Genomic DNA, 20,685 nt, shown 5'->3' on the forward strand with positions numbered 1-20,685 from the left:
AGACTGATGAGTGGTGACCTAAGTGCTAATCAGCTAATGTGCTATGGCAAGTTAGGTAAGCCATAAGATTATTAAGATAATGACATTAACTTTGTAGATCTTTGTCATATTCATGTGTTTCAATTATTTTCTTGAAATTCTGATTCTTTGAAGTTGACATGCTTTTATTGCTTTTGCTTTACATTGTTCCTTTTTTTGAAGAATAATATAACATGATAATAATTTGTCAACATCTTTTAGCTTGCTGCCAATTTCTGGAATTTTTTCAACAGAGATTAGTGATAGACATAATATTCATTGTTAAATAATTATAATACAAAAATGGAGTTGATTTGTGCTTTGCAACAATATTCCTGGGGTGTTAAGGGAAAACTTTCCAGTGTGGCTCAGCTTGCTCAAGCCTCACAGGTTGATGTTGCTATTGATGACTCCACACCATATGCTGAACTTTGGATGGGTACACATCCTAATGGACCTTCCTTAATAAAAGGTCAGTATCATCACTTCCAATTGCATACTCATTAGAGTAATTAGACTGATTTTCAGGCATTGATAACAGTTTGATAGTTTTAGATAATTTCTTTGGTTAATCTATGTATTTTTTAAATTCATAAAATTGTATCTTCTGCACATTATTCTTACCATGGTACCACCTGTCCAGAAGTGGGATTTGGCAGGTGGTAACATTTTTATTGCAAAGATGTGCCTACCTCCTATAGATACTGGGAAGCTACTTTGTAGAGTTTATTAATTTTTTCCTTGGGTCAATACTTGTGGCGACAAATGTGCCACCAGCCTTTACTCAATAGCAATGTGCTAATTTGTTTTGTCATATTACCAAAATAGATTAGAAATATTTTATTTATTAACTATATTGTATTCAAGCATAGGAGAAAGTTAAATAGAATTATATGCTCATGAACTTACTTATGTGCTTGTATTAAAAATAATAGGTAAAATGTCATTGTATATTTGTGCATAAAATCAATGGCTGTACGTATTTTTTTAATGCATCATTATTTTTTTAATATAGGGATAAGCCAGAAAGAGCATATTATATGTATAAATCCATTATTGAACCATGTTATTAGAGCAAGAAGATAAATTGATGATAAATTAGTTAGAAAAAATCCTACAAATTTTAACTTCATGGTACTATTAATTTTTTAGTTAAATTATGTCCAACTGATTGCTTTAATGCAGACTTCTTGAGATTTGTTAAGTTATCATTCAATGCTTTTTCCTAAAAAAATAAATTATAATAATTTAAATGATTTCAGGCACCAAGCGACTGCTTTCTTCATACATCCAAGAGAATCCAGAGTGTTTGGGCAAAATTGTGACTTCAAAGTTTGGTCCCAATTTACCGTTCCTTTTCAAGGTGCTCAGTGTGAACCAAGCTCTCTCAATACAAGCACATCCAAATAAGGTTAGCCCATTCAGTATTCATATGCATTGGCTACAACCTTCCTTTTTATACAATTTTAACATGAGGGGTTTAAATGAAGTTGAACAGAAGATTTTTTTTATCACATAGATTTAAAGGCCAATTTAGCTTCCGAAGTAGGTATATTTGGCTTTTATTATATGCTTATGTTGAACTTAATACGATTGCTTTCTTTATTGTTAAATGTTGATGTTAATGAGCAGAGTCATGCTGAGGAGCTTCATGCTAGCCGTCCAGATGTGTACAAAGACCCGAACCACAAGCCTGAGATGACCATTGCCTTGACTCCTTTTCTTGCTCTCTGTGGCTTCAGGCCTCAACAAGAAATAGTTCAGTTTTTCCAAGGTAGGTTATTTTTTTAGAGTTTTTTTACATGGTTGATTTGAGCTATTTAATTTCTTAGCATGAAATAGTGCTAGAGAAAATATTATAAGATGATTATTTTTATGTAGGATTTGTTGAAGTCGCAAGTCTTACTAATAATTTTATTGTTGTTCTTCTTAATTTGTCAAATTAAGACTTTTGAGTGGATTTCAAAATTCAAACGTGATGTTTTCAAGGGAATTTTATTATGATATTGGCCATTTAGCCCAGCATTTCCTGGGCTTGATAACCCTTGTAACTTTAAAAATTGTTATTCCATATCTTGTAAATAACAAAGCTAGATGTGCTAATTAAAGAAAGGTCCATTCAAATTCTAATTTTATGTAGGAGGTAGAACTCTCATTTGACTCTTGTTTTGAAATAATTCAATATTTCAAAATATTCTTTTCAAACAAAATTTTGATATACCTACCAACTTGGACATAAATTTCAATTTTCAAACTGATCAGTTCAAACTCATTATGGATATGCACTCTATAGCTGCTATATACTATACCTAGTGTATAAGTACACATGTATGGTGCAAGTCTTCAAACACCCCAAACATTGACAAATAAAGGTAGTCAAAGTCTCTAAAAACAACTCATGCCAATTTGAGTTGCAAAAGAATGAAGGAACGCGCCCATAACAAATTTTTATTTAGATCACGAGGTGCCATCACTTGTTCTACAGTCATTCAGGACCTATACCAATGACATGAAATCAAAAAGGTGACCACAAGATATCTCCTTCATGTCATAATCCATTTAAAGAGTTTTGCAATTTTGTATAAATTCTTGGGTGCTGTTTTGGTTTTTTTTTTTTTGTCATCATTGCTAGAGAAGTTAACTTAACCAAATTTTTATTGGAACTAGGTATTTTATGTTGGACCTACTTAAACTTTAAGTCTAACAATAATTTCAACTTTGCTGTTAATTTAATGTGCCTATAGATTCAACATAAGGGTTTTGTCAATTTGGCCTAATTTAGCTTCCTAGTTGAAAACAACTTGCAAGTCTAGCCTGAAAATTTTTGAGCATTTACAATAGTAGAAGTCTCAAAGTTTGGTACAAATTTCAGTGCTAAGCCCATTTTTCAAAATTTATGAGGAAAAACAGAAAATTTTCTTTAGACTTTAGAGGCTAAATATTAATAAGATTAAGACATTTCAACTAGTTAACAATTATAAAGCTAAGTAAATGTTTTATAATACTTGCAGAACCTTTGCTTAATATAATAGTGAATTATATTTATTCAAGACTCTATATTTGAATGAGATGTTCCTTGTAAACCTCATATTTGAATTTTCAAATCCTTCAAAAAAATATAATTTCACAAATCGAGAAAAACAAGACAAAGATTGTTAATAAGAATTACTCTATGGTTTTCAAAAATAATTGCAGTAAAGAAGCACTGCTGCCTAACCAGACCACAAAATATTATCTTTATAATAGCTTGGTGCATTAAATTTCAGATATTCCTGAGCTGGTGAGTGTAGTTGGCCGGGCAGCTGCTGAGGAGTTCTCTACTGCACCATCAGCCTCTACCCTGCAGGCCTGCTTCTCTGGCCTCATGCGAGCCTCAAAAGACGTGGTGGAGGAAGCTCTTGTAGGGCTGGAAAAGAGACTGCTAGCCATGGGTGACTTAAAAATGCTGTGATGATGCATTTTTTAATAATGCAATTTTTATAATGCATTTTGTCATAGAAGCATATATAAAATATTTCTGTAAATTTTAACCTTTAGCAAATTAATCCTGAGCTTTAGTCGAGATATTATAATCAGAAACTGTATCCAAGTTAATCTAAAATTGCCTGATCTAGTTCATAAATTTTGTGTGGTATTTCAATCGGAAATTACCGCAGGCACTGAAGATGCCGATCGTCTACATGCCTCCACGTTCCTAAAAACACTGAGCCAGTATCCAGGGGACGGTGGCTGCTTTGCACTCTACCTTCTGAACCTTATTGAACTACAGCCCGGGCAAGCCATGTTCCTTGGTCCCAATGTCATCCATGCCTACTTGCATGGCGGTATGTCGTGATTTATGATTTACACAAATAATATTTCCGATGAGAATTACTAGAAGTAGCAAGAGTTGAAGTTGCACCGAAAGAAACATATTTCTGTTGAAGAGAAATATGTATACTATTGAAATTATTTGGGACGAAGTATTATTTATAGTATCATTTCGTCAAGTCCTTAGTTCTGTTTTTGACTGTGAATTTTCACACTCTGACATAGTGAATCACAGCCGTGTCAATTTATTCTCTCGCAGATTTATAAAGTATTTGGTGACTTAGTTTTGTTTGTGTTGCGCGCAGACTGCGTGGAGTGCATGGCGTGTTCAGACAACGTGGTGCGAGCTGGTCTCACTCCCAAGTACCAGGACGTGGACACTTTGATTGCTATGCTCGAGTACCAAATGTCTGATGCTCACTCCAGGATTTTCAAGCCCACCAAGCTTGATGCTTCGTGCGAGCTTTTCAACCCTCCTGTGCCAGACTTTGCTGTTGAAGCCATCAAGGCAAGTAATTTATGTACATCAAGTTCACTGTTTATGGTCATCACACTGAAGGATTTTGTGATAAAATATACATTTGATATATTAAATAAGTATTATGTTTGGGAAACTAGGATCAATATAGCATCATTTGACGCACTATTGTTCAGAATACATTCAATTACTGTGAAGAAGCTCCTGCATGTTTAATGAGCTCTGGTATAATAGATTTGTACGAAAGCTACCACAACGCCGGGATGAAGCGTGAGCCTGGCAGGCTTCTGCTTGAAAAGTCAAATGACATAACGTAATGAACATGGAATTAATTAAAATGAACAAAATTTTTGCGTTAGCCGTTTGATTCCATGTATTATGAATGTAGTTGCTGGTTTTCAGGTAGCCAGCGGGAAGTGCTACAGCGTGCGGTCGGTAGACTCGTGCAGTCTGCTGCTGGTGGTGCAGGGCGCTGCCTCCGTCACGGCGAGCTCTCCTGCCATGCCTGCCCCTCCAGCTTCTGTGGTGCGCGGATCAGTGCTGTTCCTCCCTGCCAACTACTCCATCACCGTCGAGCCGTCACAAGATCTGGTGGCCTTCAGGGCGCTCTGCGAGCCGTGAACGAATGGATCATCTAGTGCTGTGCGTGATCTAGAATCACTACACTATGTGCATATTTAAACTTCAGTATGACAAGAATCAGTTTCATCATCGTGCAAGAACTTGCAGAAAAGCTTCTACAATGATGAGGACTAATCAACAAGTGGTATATGTTCCTAAAAAGTATTTTTTTTATCAGGACTTGTATCTGTGCAAATGAAGTTACTAAGCAATCCATTCGATTCTTCTGCTATTGAAATTGTTAGACTTTAGTGTATCGATCGTTCATTGAACCAAAGATTTATTATTTCTTTAAATAAGGTCATGAATTAGGAAGATGTTGATTGTTTATCCACGATTTCTTTACTAGTTTTACACTTACAATATATCAGTTTGATTTAATGATTTTTCACTGTTAAATTACAATATTTAAGTTAGTAATAATTCCAATTTGATTTACCGAGATTATGAATTTCAAAGGGATCAAAGCAGGTTAAAACGATGCTGTTAAAGCTTTCTTCAGTTGTTACCCAAGTATTTGTTAAAGAAGTATCATGTTTCTTTAGTTGTTACCCAAGTATCATGAATTGTTTGAACGCTTTCATAAGTTTACACTGGATCTTGTTTTCTGTTGTTACTGCTGTGCTCCTGTCAGCCGTCCGTTGTTCAAACTGCAGGCATGCGATGTGTTTCTAATAGTTTCCGCACCAGAAATATGAAGTGACTTCTGTTACTGGAGCATACTAGTTCATAAATCTTTTAAATGAACAATAAATAACGTAGCTTTATATAGGATATAATCTCGAAAAGACTACTACCTAATTTTAAATCGACAGCGAAAGGATTAAAAGAAATATTTGTAATATAACAGATTCTGAATTTTAACCTTAATTCAATATTAGTTTGTGTTTGGATCAAGCAGTAGAGAAAAGTGTTAATTTGACACTGTAATTACTGACTTTACATACTCTCGTGTACATTTCATTCATGAATAGTAATTTACATGCACGAGAAGCATGCTGAGGATGAAAAGTAGGGGCAAAAATTAGTTAATTACATAAGTTACGAATTAAACGCGATGAAGAAACTAACTTGAGAAAATCGAAATGACGAAACTACTTTCAGTTACTCGAGATTAAAATTTGTTATGATAATAATATTCAGTTCTATATATTCTACATTCATGGGTAAAGTTCAAGCATAAACATTACAATTGATACAGGCAAAAATGTGCTGATGCTTTCATGAGTTAAGCTGCCAGAAATTGGCGTTTCTAAGCGCTTACTGTTACCATGAAAGATGAACACACAATTAACAACTATGAAAATAACAACGAGAGGCGCAGCAGCAGGCCATAAATTTATGATAATGAAGCAGCAAATTGCCTAACGGGAGTCAACACACACTACATGCAATAACTATATTTAGCCTCAGCGATAGAAGCCACAGACTACGCTGGAACACCGTAAGCCAGACCAGGAAAGTTCTGCTTAAAGCAAATAGCACCGCAAGTTTACAGCCAATGGTTATGCATGCTTGCTCATAAACAAGCAGTTCTGAATCCAGCCTAGCCTATTCAGGCTGATCCGATTCTCAACCTTTTGCAGTCAAGGGTCAGCTCTGCCTGGTTTGTTTAGAGAAAGAGAATTGTTGCAACGCTAGCAGATTAGGCAAGAGCCTAGACTGGAGTAAGTTAGGCCGGATGCTACGACCATTTTAAGCACTGGCTGTTGAGACACGCTATGGCTTTAAGCACTTCACTTCGTAGGCTATTGTGCCCTTAAGCGTGCTAATCAACGCACATAGGAATTAGACCTGAAGTGTGAAGCTGGGAAAGCTGGACTCCGGCATGCACCCCAAATTTTGCTAATTCTACTCTATGATATTAAATATTAGTAATAAGCACACGCTTCTACTGTAAACTTATATAATAATGATCATTGGCTTGACGCAAAGATGGTGGCAGGATGTTACGGCACAGTTTTACTCTGTTTAATTTTTGTAGTATTCATTTGTGAGATATTTATGATATTGAGACAAATCGAATTAAGGCCATTTGAATCAATTAAAAATGAACTTTCATAGCCTAGCTAATACTTGGTGATATGCGTCTCCAAGAGAAAAGACGAGACCATAATAAGAAACTTTGTTAGTAGCTGTTTCAATGCTTTTATCTACGAGACATCTAACGACTACAAAGAAGTTAAAACTACCCAAATAACAACGGTACATTCTGTTACTAGACTACTGACCAGAGCTTGAGAATACAGTGTGACTAGGAGGAAAAGGGCGCAATACCATAACAATGCATTAACGTTAGTTAATATTAAACAAAACGCGCAAATTGCAAACACAGCCACTTTAAAACATCTAGCATACAATGGCATTCTAACAAATTCATATACTTAGAATTGCGCAGGTAAGTAATCCACTTAGCGAATCGAGATCAATCAATGATCGCATGAAATGATACATTATAATCACACTGAAGAGACATCCCAGGTGAGAGAGTGAACACGGTTACTTGAACACCGGCGGGCATGCCACTCGCTGCTGTCCTTCCAATTGCATCAATCGAAACACTGTTCAATAAATGTGCGCAGTTGCTCATCACTTCGGTATAACTTGCCTCATTAAGCACACTTGCTGCAATCATCATGATTGAAACAACGAAGATTAAGTATGTTTTCAGCGCATTTTCTCATTTATATAAATGGAAAAAAAGGCGCTCGTCATCCGTCCGTCCGTCCACTCACTGCAGTGAGTACTGATCTATTTTTTTCTTTAAGCGCACGCCTAAAGCATTACTTCAGACACAATAATTAAATTAATGAGATGAGCAGGCTCGGTAGACCTGCCATATTAAAGTTTACATCTGCATGCAGGGGTTCAGGAAGGAAGCGCAGGTTATGCGATGTCGGGCGCTGCGCCTCATATTGTCCAGAGGTACAGGCACGCGGAAAAGTTGACCTTCGGCGAGCGTGGTCCTAGTTTCATTAGCAGCAAGGTTTACTGGACCAGAAGAAACATGTGCTGGCGAGGTTTTGCTGCACACGCATAGCTTGTATTGACCTCTGTCCTTGGTGTGGTCCACGGGACCAGCCAATGGCAAGTTGTTAACCTCAACGAAAATACCGCCGGACCCGCCATCCAACACAAGTGAGCCATTCAGGGAGCGCAGGAAAATGTCTTCGTCAGCGCTCCATTCAATAGTTCGGCCTTCCATGGACACACCTTCGCTGCCCTTCAGGCGGATCTGATCATTCAGGAGGTTGTTAATACATGGCTGCACATGAGCATTTAATGCACTTCAAGGTTAAGTTTCATGGCTGAATTGCTGTTTATGTTATTTTATATTTTTATGACTAGATAAAATGTTTTCCACATCTTAAGCATTTTTTGCTTTATAGTTTTCAAAATTTCCTTCATATTTGTCTTCCATTGCGAATAACATTGAATATATTTTCAACAATTTTTTCTCTCCCTTAAAAAACTAGCAATGTGTATACTCTGATAATAGACTTAGCAAGTCAGCTTTCCGGTAACAATTTGCAACACCTACTCATTTAACCGGGCTGTGTTTTTTTTCACTGGGATATAGAAAATTCAATTTCATTTAACAGGGTTGGAACAAAATTAGAAATGTGTAAAATGTATAGAAATTAACCCACCGTTGAGTCTGCTCTGACCCTCAAGCTTGAGAAGGTTGGGCTTACAAAACGAGATGTCTGGGTTCGCTGCACCTGGAGGTTCTTCACCCCTCTGGGCACTCCAAAGCTCGGGTGAGCTGTACTGAACACAACCTCCCCAGACTGCGGCTCCACCACCTACAACCATAACATATTTTCAGTAGAAAACGTAAATTAGGTAAAAATATACCACTTGGACATTTTATTAAAGAATAAATCTCTGTTCATGATTCAAACTTTACTTTCAATATTCATATGCATATCTGACCATGAATCTTTCAACGTTGTGGATACGCAAAGCCTGTTGGGTGACGTGGATGGCTGGAGATGGCCGCACTGTATTCAAACCCACAGAAATCTGCCCAAGTAATTTAATTTTTTTCATGAATAGTCATCATAGAGAATGGCTGTTGCCCATTCAGTCATGAAAAGTTTTGGGAGATTTTTATATATAAAAATTAGGAGTTGAATTAAATAAAATTAATTTAATTTCAAATACTGACAGGGGTTTTACCTGGCTGTTGTCAGCAACAATAGACAGCGGTTCTCCTGCATAAGAAGACACAGCTCCATTCTGTTGCTGTATGATGCCTAGATCAGCCATGCCAAAAAACTTCAGCATTCGCCTATCGGGAGACAACATTTTTTAGCCATAGAATTGGATGAATATATGTGACACAGTAACTTACACTTAAATTTTCTCTTACAAATTAACGAGGTAAATATAATTATATCTCCATAAAAACAAAGCAAAGGCACACATGATTTTGAAAGTCCAAAAAATGTTTGCAAGACTAAAACTATCAGACAGGTTTTGTGTCAACCTGGATTCAAGCTACATCGCTGCTCAACCAATTTTTTTTTGCAAATCCCGCCATTATAGGAAATTAAGTCATGAGCACAATTGATATATGCCCAAGGTAGTCATGGGAAGGAAAGGTGTCAAATTTGTTAAGTAATGTTATAGATTAATGGATGAAGTCTTGCTTTACTAAAAAGTAATGATACAATGAATTTTATGCCAGCAGCGTTTTAAATCTGCACTTTCTGAAAGTGCATAAAGTCTGAAAAACAGACTTTCTGAAATTGAGAAAAGAAAATACAAAAAAACATGCCATCTTATTATTAAGTTACTTGCCACTTACTCATCGGAAGTGATAAACTCAATGCTCTCCATGCCGATTCCAAGCCTGAGCACGCCCATTGCAAAGAATGTGAGAGCCAGGTTGCCCAGAGCCAGAACAAGTAGCACCAACACCAGCAGCCAAAATATGAAGCTTCCATCATTTTGAACTTTTTCGGAAGCAACAACAGATCTGGAACAAAATAATCCTGTCTTAAAAAATATAGAGTACAATTTACAGATTAAGAAATAGAGGAACATTATTCTAGAATATATGTGCATTTATTATGTGTCATGTAGCAGATGAACTATCTACTTCAACTAGTCATGTATACAGAACAGTGCAAAAAAATTGCAAGCTCATAAACAAACCAATGCCCAACTCTCCAAGAAACCAACTCCCACAAGAATACCATGTACAAGCAAGAATTTTATTGCAACTAAGAAGGCAATAAACTTATTTAAAACATGAGGAACAATTTATTGATAGCAAATATCATATCAAAGCTGTCCAGTCCAATGGAATGGGTAACCACATGACAATGATGAGAGAACCTTACAAAACCGACACTGGCATGCACTAAACGATTTCCTTTTTAAGCAAGTGACTAGAGCTTTACTGCCATTTTTGCCATGAGCTCCCTGCGAGAGGAATTACCTCTATTTATTTGTTAATAAAATTACATGATTGGGCCTGTCTCACAAAGGAATAGGGTTTAGTGGAATTTTCTCATACAAAATGAACTTTGTGAAAGTAATGGTCCATGCTGTTTGTGCAGGACAATCTCAATTCAATAATTTTTTGCAGACCTCTGCAAAGTGTGAGTGGTGGCATTATTTGCAGTGCTGCTGCAGCTATAATTAAATGCCACTCATTGATTACTAATATGCTGTGTGAGACACAAATCATCAGTCATCCATCACACAGCTGCTGGCAGCAGCAGCAATCAAACTTTATATGGTTAAATTAATTAATACAAATGCTGCAACTATTGACACATGATGGCTTTGTGAGAAGACATGATTGCATCATCACATAGCTGCAGCTACTGGTTCCAGCAGTCATCACATCAAAAAATACATGGTTATTAATTGATATACATGCTTCACTATGACTATTGATATGTTGTGGCATTGTGAGAAGATATGATGGCGTCAAAGCATCAAACTCTATAACAAAACTGAATTGATCATCAAACCAAATCAATATAACCCAATACCATATAACCTAACCCAATTCCCCCAGCCCACTTCATCCCAAGTAAACCCTACACAATTCAATCAATAGTAATCAACACAACCAAATTTAACCAAACCCACTCCAACACAACATAGTATAATACACTAGATCGCATTAAAATGCAGAAGTTTGCATTAAAATGCACTAGATTGCATCAAAACACACTAGATTGCATTAAAATGCACTATATCGCATTAAACCCTACTGGATCACATTGAAACGCACTACATTGCATTAAAATGCACTAGATCACATTAAAACATACTAAATTGCATTAAAACGCACTGGATCACATTAAAATGCACTACATCACATTAAAACACTCTACATTGCATTAGAGCAAACTACCATGTTGCATTTAAACGCATCAGATCGCATTAAAATGCAATATTCCGCACAAAAACGCGATATCTCGCATTAAAATGCACTAGATTGCATTAGAACTAATGCAATTTCAATACTAGATCTAATACTATAATGCTAATTGCGTTCTAATGCATCTAATCTACATATTTCATGCTATTTTTGGAGCCACAAAAATAAAGATTCTAGCTAGACAAACATGCTGTAAAGTAAGGCCTTTTAGCTCGAGATATTGGCGTCTTTTCAAGCTTTTCATCAGCCACCTCGACCTTAAATTGGCGTTTATGACCGATCATAAACTATAGATCGATCGTCCATGATCGTCCAGCAAACCTTCACTTCCAGGATCAGAGGGATGGAAGAGTTGAACTACTGGGAGAGGTTGAGGCGCCTGGGTCTGTACTCACTGCAGAGGAGACGGGAGAGGTATGTCATTCTTTACACATGGAAAATGATGACTGGAATGGTGCCAAACTTCGAGGGCGAGACCTTCAGGATTGAGACATATCACAACGAGAGAACGGGGAGACTGTGCAAGATCTCCCCATTACGTAACAGATCCGCAGTCAGATTTCAATCCCTGCGGAAAGGATCACTTTCCCTGGCAGGGCCAAGGCTGTTCAACGTCCTACCAAAGGATCTAAGAGAGGGGGAGTACACCCTGGAGACCTTCAAGAGACAACTGGACGTTTTCCTGGGCACAATCCCAGATCGACCTCCCCTGCAACACTACCAGCGGCAAGAAGCAAGCAACAGCATCGTGCATCAGGTGGCCCAAATGAGGGCGGATGAACGATAATCAGAAGCGGCGATCCATCGTGGCCTGGGACTGCTATGTCCCAAACAAGTGCCAAGATTACCAAGAGTACCAAGATTACCAAGACCGATTGTAAACTATGGGTTGAATGAGCAACACCACAGTCATTATGCGCATCTTCAGCTTGTTTTGTTGCTTGTATCTGTTACCCGATTGTTATGAGCGTACATCCGCTGCTATTACTGAATAAACTGTTCTCTAATCCAACCACAATCTGCTGAAAGCACATGATAGTTCTAATACGTTCTAGTGCCCCCGATCTCTGCCGCGTCTACGTCGTGGGGGTACCCTGGCCTGAGCGTCGGCCGGATACCCGGCATACACGTGGGCCAGGCCAAACGGCAGAGGCCCCCCCGCCCGGATCGCTACCGGACGGAGGCTCCTTCACTTTTTCTTCTAAGGGCAGGGGAACCTCGGCCTCCCATTCCCCCTACCCACATCTTTGGCCGCCTATCTTTCCTGGGGCTCCTTGTGTCCTTCTCTCCTCCCATCTCTTCTTCTTACTCGTTCTTCTTCTCCTGACCCAGGGTATCCACCCCAACCCGGGCCCACACCCCTGCTCGGTCTGCTCCCTCCCAGTCACGTGGCGTGGATATTCGTTCCGGTGCTCCAGGTGCAACGCCTGGACCCACAAGCGATGCTCCGGCCTGCGCTCCATTAGTCTCTACTCCGAAGATTGGATCTGCCCTACGTGCAGACGGTCTGACCCGTTCCCAGCCAGACCCTCCTCCCCCTCGCCCCCCCGCCCCCCCCCATGCTGGCCCCCTCCCACCTCTGCGTCCTCCAGTTCAACTGCAACGGGATTCAATCCAGTGCGGTTGAACTGGTACTTACCTCGCTAAGAACGACGTGGCGGTTGCCTGTCTCCAAGAGACCAAGCTATCACCTGCATCTCGCCCCCACTCTTTCCCCGGATACGAGCTGGAGCGCAGGGACCACCCCGGTGGTCACGGTGGCGGTCTCCTCATCCTGATTCGCCACGATGTCTCGTACACCGGGCAAGACATCTCTCCCCTCCTACGCGGCGACACCACAATGGAGGCTATAGCTATTTCCACTCCTCTTAAATGGTTCCCCTCTTTGCATCATCAATGTTTATATCCCTTCAGCCTCCTCCTGCCCCCCGGGATATTCCCCGGAACTTTCTGACATAGTCTCCATACCGGGCGACTGTCTGATAGTTGGCAATTTTTTTTTTACTAATTTTTTTTTTAACCTTCCTGGTTCTCCCACACGGATGACTAGAGAGCCGCAGCGCAAGGAGCCGTAGTCGACGACCTCGTCGCCGGTTCCTCCCTTGCCTTCCTCAACGAGGATTCCCATACCCGCCTCCCCTCCCACGGCCCACCCTCCTCTCCGGACCTCGCCATCATCAGCGATCATCTACTCCTCGACACCTTCTGGACTCCTCAAGTCGCCCTTAACTCAGACCACCTGCCCATCCTGATTCATCTCCCTTCCTCCGTCGACTCTCCGACCCCCCGGGCTGCCTGCTCATACGTCAACTTCAAAAAAGCTGACTGGCCCGCCTACAAGGCAGCAATCGAAACGGCACTCCAGATGGTCCCTCCCCACCTCGTGTGGCGGTGAGTCGACCTTGAGGGAAATCTTGACGACTGCTGCCAGACAGCATATCCCTGCCGGTTTCCGGAAGGATTTCTCCCCCTCGGTCAACCCTGGCACCCGGTTGCTCATCGAGCAACGGGATGACATCAGGGCACGTAATCCAACAGACCCCCGGCTCCCAGAACTCAACCTGGAAATTAGTATTTCTATTCAGGTTCACTCCAGAAACACATGGCGAACACACCTTGCGTCATGCTGCAGGCGCACAAACCAGTCCAAGCACTGGAATCTCCTTCGCTCCCTAGCTGGAAAGCGAAACCGCCCTCCCCCCAATCAGCCAATCCAATTTGGTCTGAATACCCTTTCTTCTCAGCGCAAGATCTCTTCCGCCTTCTGCAAGTTATTTACTTCGATTGCCCCCCCCACTCCCAAAGCTCCTCCACCCGCCGCCTCATACGTCGAATCTGGGCTGAATATCCCCTTGACAGGAACTTCTCCCCGTTCACACCCGACATGGTGAAGCTCGCCATCGCTGCCGCCAACAACTCCTCCGCCCGAGGCCCGGACGGCCTCACGGTCCTTCATTTCAAGCACTTCGGACCACGCGGCATCCAGTTCCTCACCCGCATTTTTAACATCTCCGTCGCCACAGCCTCTATCCCATCCATTTGGAAAAATTCAATCCTCAAACCGGGTAAACCCAGTAACCAGGGCTCTTCATACCGCCCGATCTCCCTCCTCTGCCCTGCAGCCAATATCCTAGAGCGTCTTGTGCTCCCCTATATTTTAGGATCCCTCACCACCATCCCCTCGCAACATGGTTTCAAACCGGGACACTTCACTGTCACCGCCCTCCTCCCGCTCACGCACCAGATCACGACTTTAACTCTCGGTGCCCTCCAGCCCGCACTGTCGCCGCGGCAGTCGACCTCTCGAAGGCCTTCAACAGCGTCGACCACCCTCTCCTGAGCATGATTGCGGCCTCGGACCTACATCACAACCTGGTCCGCTGGCTGTGCTGCTACCTCCGAGGCAGGCAGGCATCTTGCCTCTACCTCAGGAGTCAGGACTCAATCGCCCTTCAGAGCCATCCACTCAGGCGTTCCCCAGGGCTCGGTGATCTCGCCGGCCCTCTTTAACCACTTCATCTCCGACATCCCAGTGCCTACCCCCAATATCGCCTCATACGTGGACGACCTTACCATCTTCGTGTCGTCCCCGAGGCTAGACGCTGCGGAGGCTGAGCTCGCCTTGCTCCTTCATAGCGTCTCAGACTGGTCGGCTGTCAAGAAACTGGCCGTGGCTCCTGGCAAGTCCTCGGTCACGCTCTTCACCCCAGATACGCACCAATCCCGATACCACCCATCTGCCACCATCTGCAACGGCATCATCCCACTGGACAAAACCCCCAAAATCCTAGGCGTCACCTGGGATACACACTTCACTTTCTCCCCTCATGCAAGAGCCATAGCCACAACAGCGACGGGTTCTCTTCGCATCTTAAAAGCCCTTGCTGGCACCAACTGGGGCTGCTCCAAGGAGGACATAATTGCCACCTACCGTACCATCACGCGTCCTATTCTCAACTACGCGGACCCCATCTGGTATTCTGTTGCCTCTCGTACAGCAGTTGTCAGCCTGCAGATTATACAGAATACTGCATTGAGACTAGCCACCGACTGCCTCAAAATGGCCCCGATCTCCCATCTGCACCAAGAGACCGGCGTCCTCCCTCTGTCCGCGCAGGTAGACCTGGCTTGCGACCAGTTTCTCGCCAGCGCCCTCCAGCCCTCCCATGCCTCTTTTCACATGGTTTCTGCCCCTCTCGGCGACCGCCCTATGAAAGCCTCAATACAGTCGAGGTTCGGTCATCTTGTCACACCACTCTTGGCAAATGGTCTCTTGCCTGCCGGGACATACGGAGAAGCTAAGCGGTCTCTCCCGCGTTCAGTCCCGCGTTGCGGCGACTGACGCCATAAGCGCCGTACTTGCGGCCTCGCCACCGCCGATTGCTTCAGTGGAGGCCTCACTCCCTCGCCCCTACCGCTCAGCGTTATCCCAGCTCCGCTCGGGATACTGCAGCTACCTGGCGTCCTATTCCGCCAGGATCGGACGCTCCCCTAGCTCCGCCTGCCCGGAGTGCGGGGATCCCCTCCAGTCCATTCAGCACCTCTTCGCTTGTCCCGTCTTCCCCACGTATCTCAGTGTCTCCTCACTGTGGGACAACCCCGTGGAGGCAGCGGCTTTCTTGGCCACCCTCCCTGCCTTCGCCCATCTCCCCTCTCTTCCAGTGCCAGCCCCCCGCCCTCCACCAGAGCCTCCCTGCCGGCGAGCGTGACGGTCGCAACTAACAACAACAATACGTTCTAGTGCATTCTATTGCAATCTAATGCAATCTGTTGTGTTCTATGGCAATCTAATGAGCTTAATGAAATATAATATGTTTTAATGCAATCTAATGCGTTCTAATGCAATCTACTGTGTTCTTCTACAATCTATTGCTTTTGAATACACTCTAATGCATTTTGATGCAATCCAGTGCACTCTAAAATGTTTTAATGCAATTTAATCCGTTATATTACAATTTATAGCGATTTAATGCAATCTCATGCATTCTAATGCAATTTAATACATTCTGATGCAATTTAATATGTTCTAATGCAATCTAATGACTTGTAATGCACGCCAATGCATTATAATGCAACCTAATGCATTTTAATGCGACCTGATGCATTTCAATGCAATCTATTGTGTTCTAATGAAATCTGATGCATGCTAATGAAATCTATTGTGCTTTAATGTAATCTAATGAATTCTAATGCTATTTAATTCAATATATGGACTTCTTATGTAATCTAATGCATCATAATGCAGTTCAATGCATTCTAATGTAACCTAATATGTTCTAATGCATTTTAATACAATCTCATGCCTTCTAATGCAATCTCATTCATTATAATGCAATCTCATACACTGGGTTGAAACAGGTTGGGTTGTATTAAATGGGTGGAGTTAAATTGGGTTGAATTTGGTAGGGTTGAATTGGATTGGTTTAAATTGGGTTGGGTTGAATTGATTTGGGTTAAATTAAATAGGGTTGGGTTGAATTAATTTTGGTTAAATTAATTTGGGTTAAATTGATTTTTGTTAAATTGATTTGTGTTTAATTGGGATGAATTGGGTTAAGTTGAATAGGGTTGGGTTAAATTTAGTTGGGTTCCCCAAGCCGTTCCTGGGGAACGGCTTGGTTTGGATTGCATAAGGTTGGGTTTGTTTGTATTGGGTTGGGTTGAATTCAGTTGGAATCAATTGGATGAGATTGAATTGGGTTGGCTTAGGTTTGATTCAATTGGTTTGGGTAGCACTTGTTTGGGTTAGGATGAATTGGATGGGGTTGGGTATGCACTAGGGCTTGTAATTCAGGTGGCTAAACTAGTGAGACTAATGTTGTCTGTTTTTATCTGAAAACAGAATTCTCAAGTTTTTAATCAAATTATTTATCACAAGCTGCTATGCTATCTATCATCAGTGCTGTGAGGCTCTCTTAACATGAGCACTTAATTATATGCACTCCTTGGAACTAAGGAGTGCATATAATTAAGTACCTGTACGGCTGTACCTGTCATTGGAACTAAGCACTACAGCACGTAGTTTAGGTGGCTGTGAGCGCCTTTACTTGGGTACTCAAATATGTATGCTCGCAGGCTACAACCACCGTAACTATGCACTACAACTTGTAGTCCCAATCGTAGCGTGTTGATAAATGTAGCAAATCGGCCATATTGATCATATATGCAATTTATAGAGAAGCATAAAGCTGCATAATTGGCAAATGGCAACTGTCATCCAGTGGCATCCAGCTCAATCTTATCTTGGCATCTTGGTACTATGAAGTCAGCGTCTTTGACTTATGTTATGCCATGCTTTACACTTTTTATAGTCTGGCTAGACAAATTAATTCTTCTATAATTGTTAACAAAAGTACATGATCATGAAACTCATTAAACCATTATGCCATGTCTTACAGCCTGGCTAAACAAATTGACTCCAATGTAATTGTTAGGAAAAGTACAATAAATAAGTACATGACTGCAATTCTGCAAATTCATAGATAATTAGCCACTTTGGAGCAGCAAACATTTCATTCACAAGTAGAAAAATTCTAATCCTGCACTAGATTGACTAGAAGAATTATTCCCAATGATCCAATCCAATTTTTAACAAAAGAGCTGACTCAGCCTGAGAGCACAATTAAGCCATAGAGTTCTGAATTAATTTTAAATTTTACATTGGATTGGAGATTTGGAGCTGCAAGATTTCTGAAATAAATAAAAATTTTAGCATTATTGATCAACACTGTAATTCATGTTTAAACACATTATGCAAATATATTATATGTAAAAAGTAATTTTATATTCTGTTATCAAGCAAACCGAATGGCATGATGATGAAATGCTAATTGCTAACCTGTACTGGGCTTGAAGTTTTCGTGCACTGCAACGAGTTAGAGTGGCTCTCTCTAAGCTGCTATCAGCCACTAAACCATCGTCAACAAGTCGATTCATGTGATTATGGTTAGTCTTCTCCGCATTCGACTCATCACACTCTTCATTCTCATTCATAGAAGCAGTGCTGCTAGAATCTATGACTTCGACAACTTCGTCGGTTGCCATGGCGATCTATATATTGACAGTGGATGACTAATACTAATTTGCGGAAAGATTCAATAATTTGTCTTTTAGCGGATATAAACAATATAACATATCTGATCATTTCATAATAAATTTCATTTCATCAGCATATCAGTCATCAGTATAGCACTCATCGGTATAAAACTCATCAGCATAGCACTCATCAGTATAGCACTCATCAGCATAGCACTCATCAGTATAGTACTCATCAGTATAGCACTCATCAATATTATTTGTACGAACAATAATTTTCTATAAACTGTAGTAAAATTAGTTAGCTTAAAGTAAACAGAAGCGTACAAAAGAACTTCATTTGCAGCGTAATACGACCTGATTTGACAGATCATCAGCAGACTAGGAACTGAATCCAAGGTTCATCAATATGCAAATTTTTTTACCATTCATAATAGGTAACAAAAAATACACAGATTTCTCTACCTAAGATAGCCTGCCATAAGTACACGTGAGGCCATAAAGAGACCTGTGGCTGTATCGCCTCCTTGTGGGAGTTTCATGTGTTACAAAAGGGGCTGTGTGAGATTTTTTTCATTGTTGGGAGATTATAGGTGAGCAATCACTGATTAATAGACTGGTTTTCATAGAAAATACTCTAATTAGATCCTAGTAATTTCATCCCTACTTAATAATGATGAAGAATGGCAAAATTTTACGACATGAGGAAGAAACGTTGACTCACGGTTTAAGAGCACTGCTTCCAATTGAAATGACAAATACGCTCTAAAATTCTGTTAGTTAAAATATTTTAGTTCGTCAAATGCTGAAAGAAATTGTCAATTTTTGACGATTGATGCGTTTTCTCTATCATTTTTAGCGCTAGCAATTTTCTGTTCGACTGCAATGTCGTGACAGCAGATAAGATTCCAATTATTGTCTAACACTTAATGTGACGTCAATTGGCAGGTGTTAAGTGGTGTGTGAGTCATTTGATTATCTTACCCCTCCCATTATGTATCTGAAATGTATTATGAAAAATAAAAAAAAAGCTTCTGAAACAATGTGAACGCTTGAAATCAGAAACGCTTATTCCAAATTATTTTGAGCCTTAAGCGATTCAACTTGCTTCGTGCAATGTCCCTAATTACGGGAAACCACGAGTAATTACTTCAATAGAGCATTGAAGAGCATGGGCGTTGAGAATATCTGAAGTAAGTTGTTATCATTCGTTCAAATTGTAAGGAACAACCGATAAGCTTCCTGAGTACGTGTTCAAACAATTCATACATGTTAAATATTTTATCAGATGTTTATCGACAAATAAACAAATAAAGAAGAAAAAACAAATTACATAACCCTCCAAGATAAATGGAACTTTTATAAATGGTAACCTCGGCGTGATCTTTAGTTATTCACATAAGACTATGATCCGTGAATTAAGTTCGATTCGAGAGCTTACGATTTTTCCTGTAGTTAAAAAATGCATAGGGTAACATGGGGCAGCGAGCCCACTGCGGGTCATGGGCCCATAGCGGGTTTCTCGCTAAGTATGGCAGATATTGGTCCGTGTTCTCTACCGCCGGTCGGCAGTTTCACTGGGATGAAGTGTACGGATTTACGTTTTGCTAAATATCTTATTTTTAACTGTAAAGTGTTGTTTTATCATTTTTAAACGAAAAATATGCAATTGTGGTAAAGGGACCAAGGGTGGGTGCCTTGCCCCAAGCCCATGGGCCCATTGCCCCAGGGGTGGGGCAATGGGCCCATTTTGACACTTTTTACAAAATAGTGTTTCATTAAAAATTGAATAACTCTATAGGCGTCTAATTCACATCATACATTCCTCATTAGTTGCACCTTTAAACAAAACAAAAAACCATCTCGTATAAATTAAAACTTCATCAAAAATTTAGTTTGAAAAAAGTGGGGGGCGCGCTGCCCCACGTTGCCCTACGATCTTGGCATGTAAGCATTCATTTGACTTTCGATAGTAATAGCGCTTCTATTTTTAATAATCATTCTGTACAGAGAGTTATTGAATAAGTTTTTCACGATATGTACATACGTATGATAAACATACATGACATAATAAGTGCCATAATTTATTGAAGTCAAATGTTCGTAGTATTCCACATATAAAAGATCACAACGTGCCCGATAAAATCTTCATATTTTGGAAATGCTCATTTGTGTTGCATCAATGCTTAATCATGTAGCCTTAATGAATGTGTAATGAAAAACCTTTTAATGAATAGAATGAATGCCAATATAACTCAATAATTGATGTTGTAGCTAGCGCTGGAACAGCAATAGTCGAGAAACTCTTATTTAGTAC

At 40.5% G+C, this 20,685-nt stretch overlaps 2 protein-coding genes across 2 annotated transcripts; one reads left to right on the plus strand and one right to left on the minus strand.

The window, feature by feature from the left end:
- The first annotated feature begins 274 nt into the window (after positions 1-274).
- LOC108673196 (mannose-6-phosphate isomerase-like) lies at positions 275-5,771 on the plus strand. Its single transcript, XM_018160984.1, has 7 exons — positions 275-490; positions 1,281-1,429; positions 1,651-1,792; positions 3,285-3,449; positions 3,675-3,842; positions 4,134-4,336; positions 4,709-5,771. Exons 1-7 carry the CDS (start codon positions 322-324, stop codon positions 4,925-4,927), a joined length of 1,215 nt encoding a protein of 404 aa, XP_018016473.1. The 5' UTR covers positions 275-321; the 3' UTR covers positions 4,928-5,771.
- A 1,869-nt stretch (positions 5,772-7,640) lies between these two features.
- On the minus strand, positions 7,641-18,404 carry LOC108673197 (beta-sarcoglycan). The gene is made up of 6 exons (XM_018160985.2): positions 18,172-18,404; positions 9,741-9,911; positions 9,110-9,221; positions 8,864-8,953; positions 8,578-8,733; positions 7,641-8,162 (listed from the first exon to the last, which is right to left on the minus strand). Exons 1-6 carry the CDS (start codon positions 18,375-18,377, stop codon positions 7,776-7,778), a joined length of 1,122 nt encoding a protein of 373 aa, XP_018016474.1. The 5' UTR covers positions 18,378-18,404; the 3' UTR covers positions 7,641-7,775.
- Between the last annotated feature and the right edge of the window lie 2,281 nt (positions 18,405-20,685).

The sequence above is a fragment of the Hyalella azteca genome, unplaced genomic scaffold, assembly GCF_000764305.2.
Source record: "Hyalella azteca isolate HAZT.00-mixed unplaced genomic scaffold, Hazt_2.0.2 contig6145, whole genome shotgun sequence".
NCBI classification, from domain to species: domain Eukaryota; kingdom Metazoa; phylum Arthropoda; class Malacostraca; order Amphipoda; family Hyalellidae; genus Hyalella; species Hyalella azteca.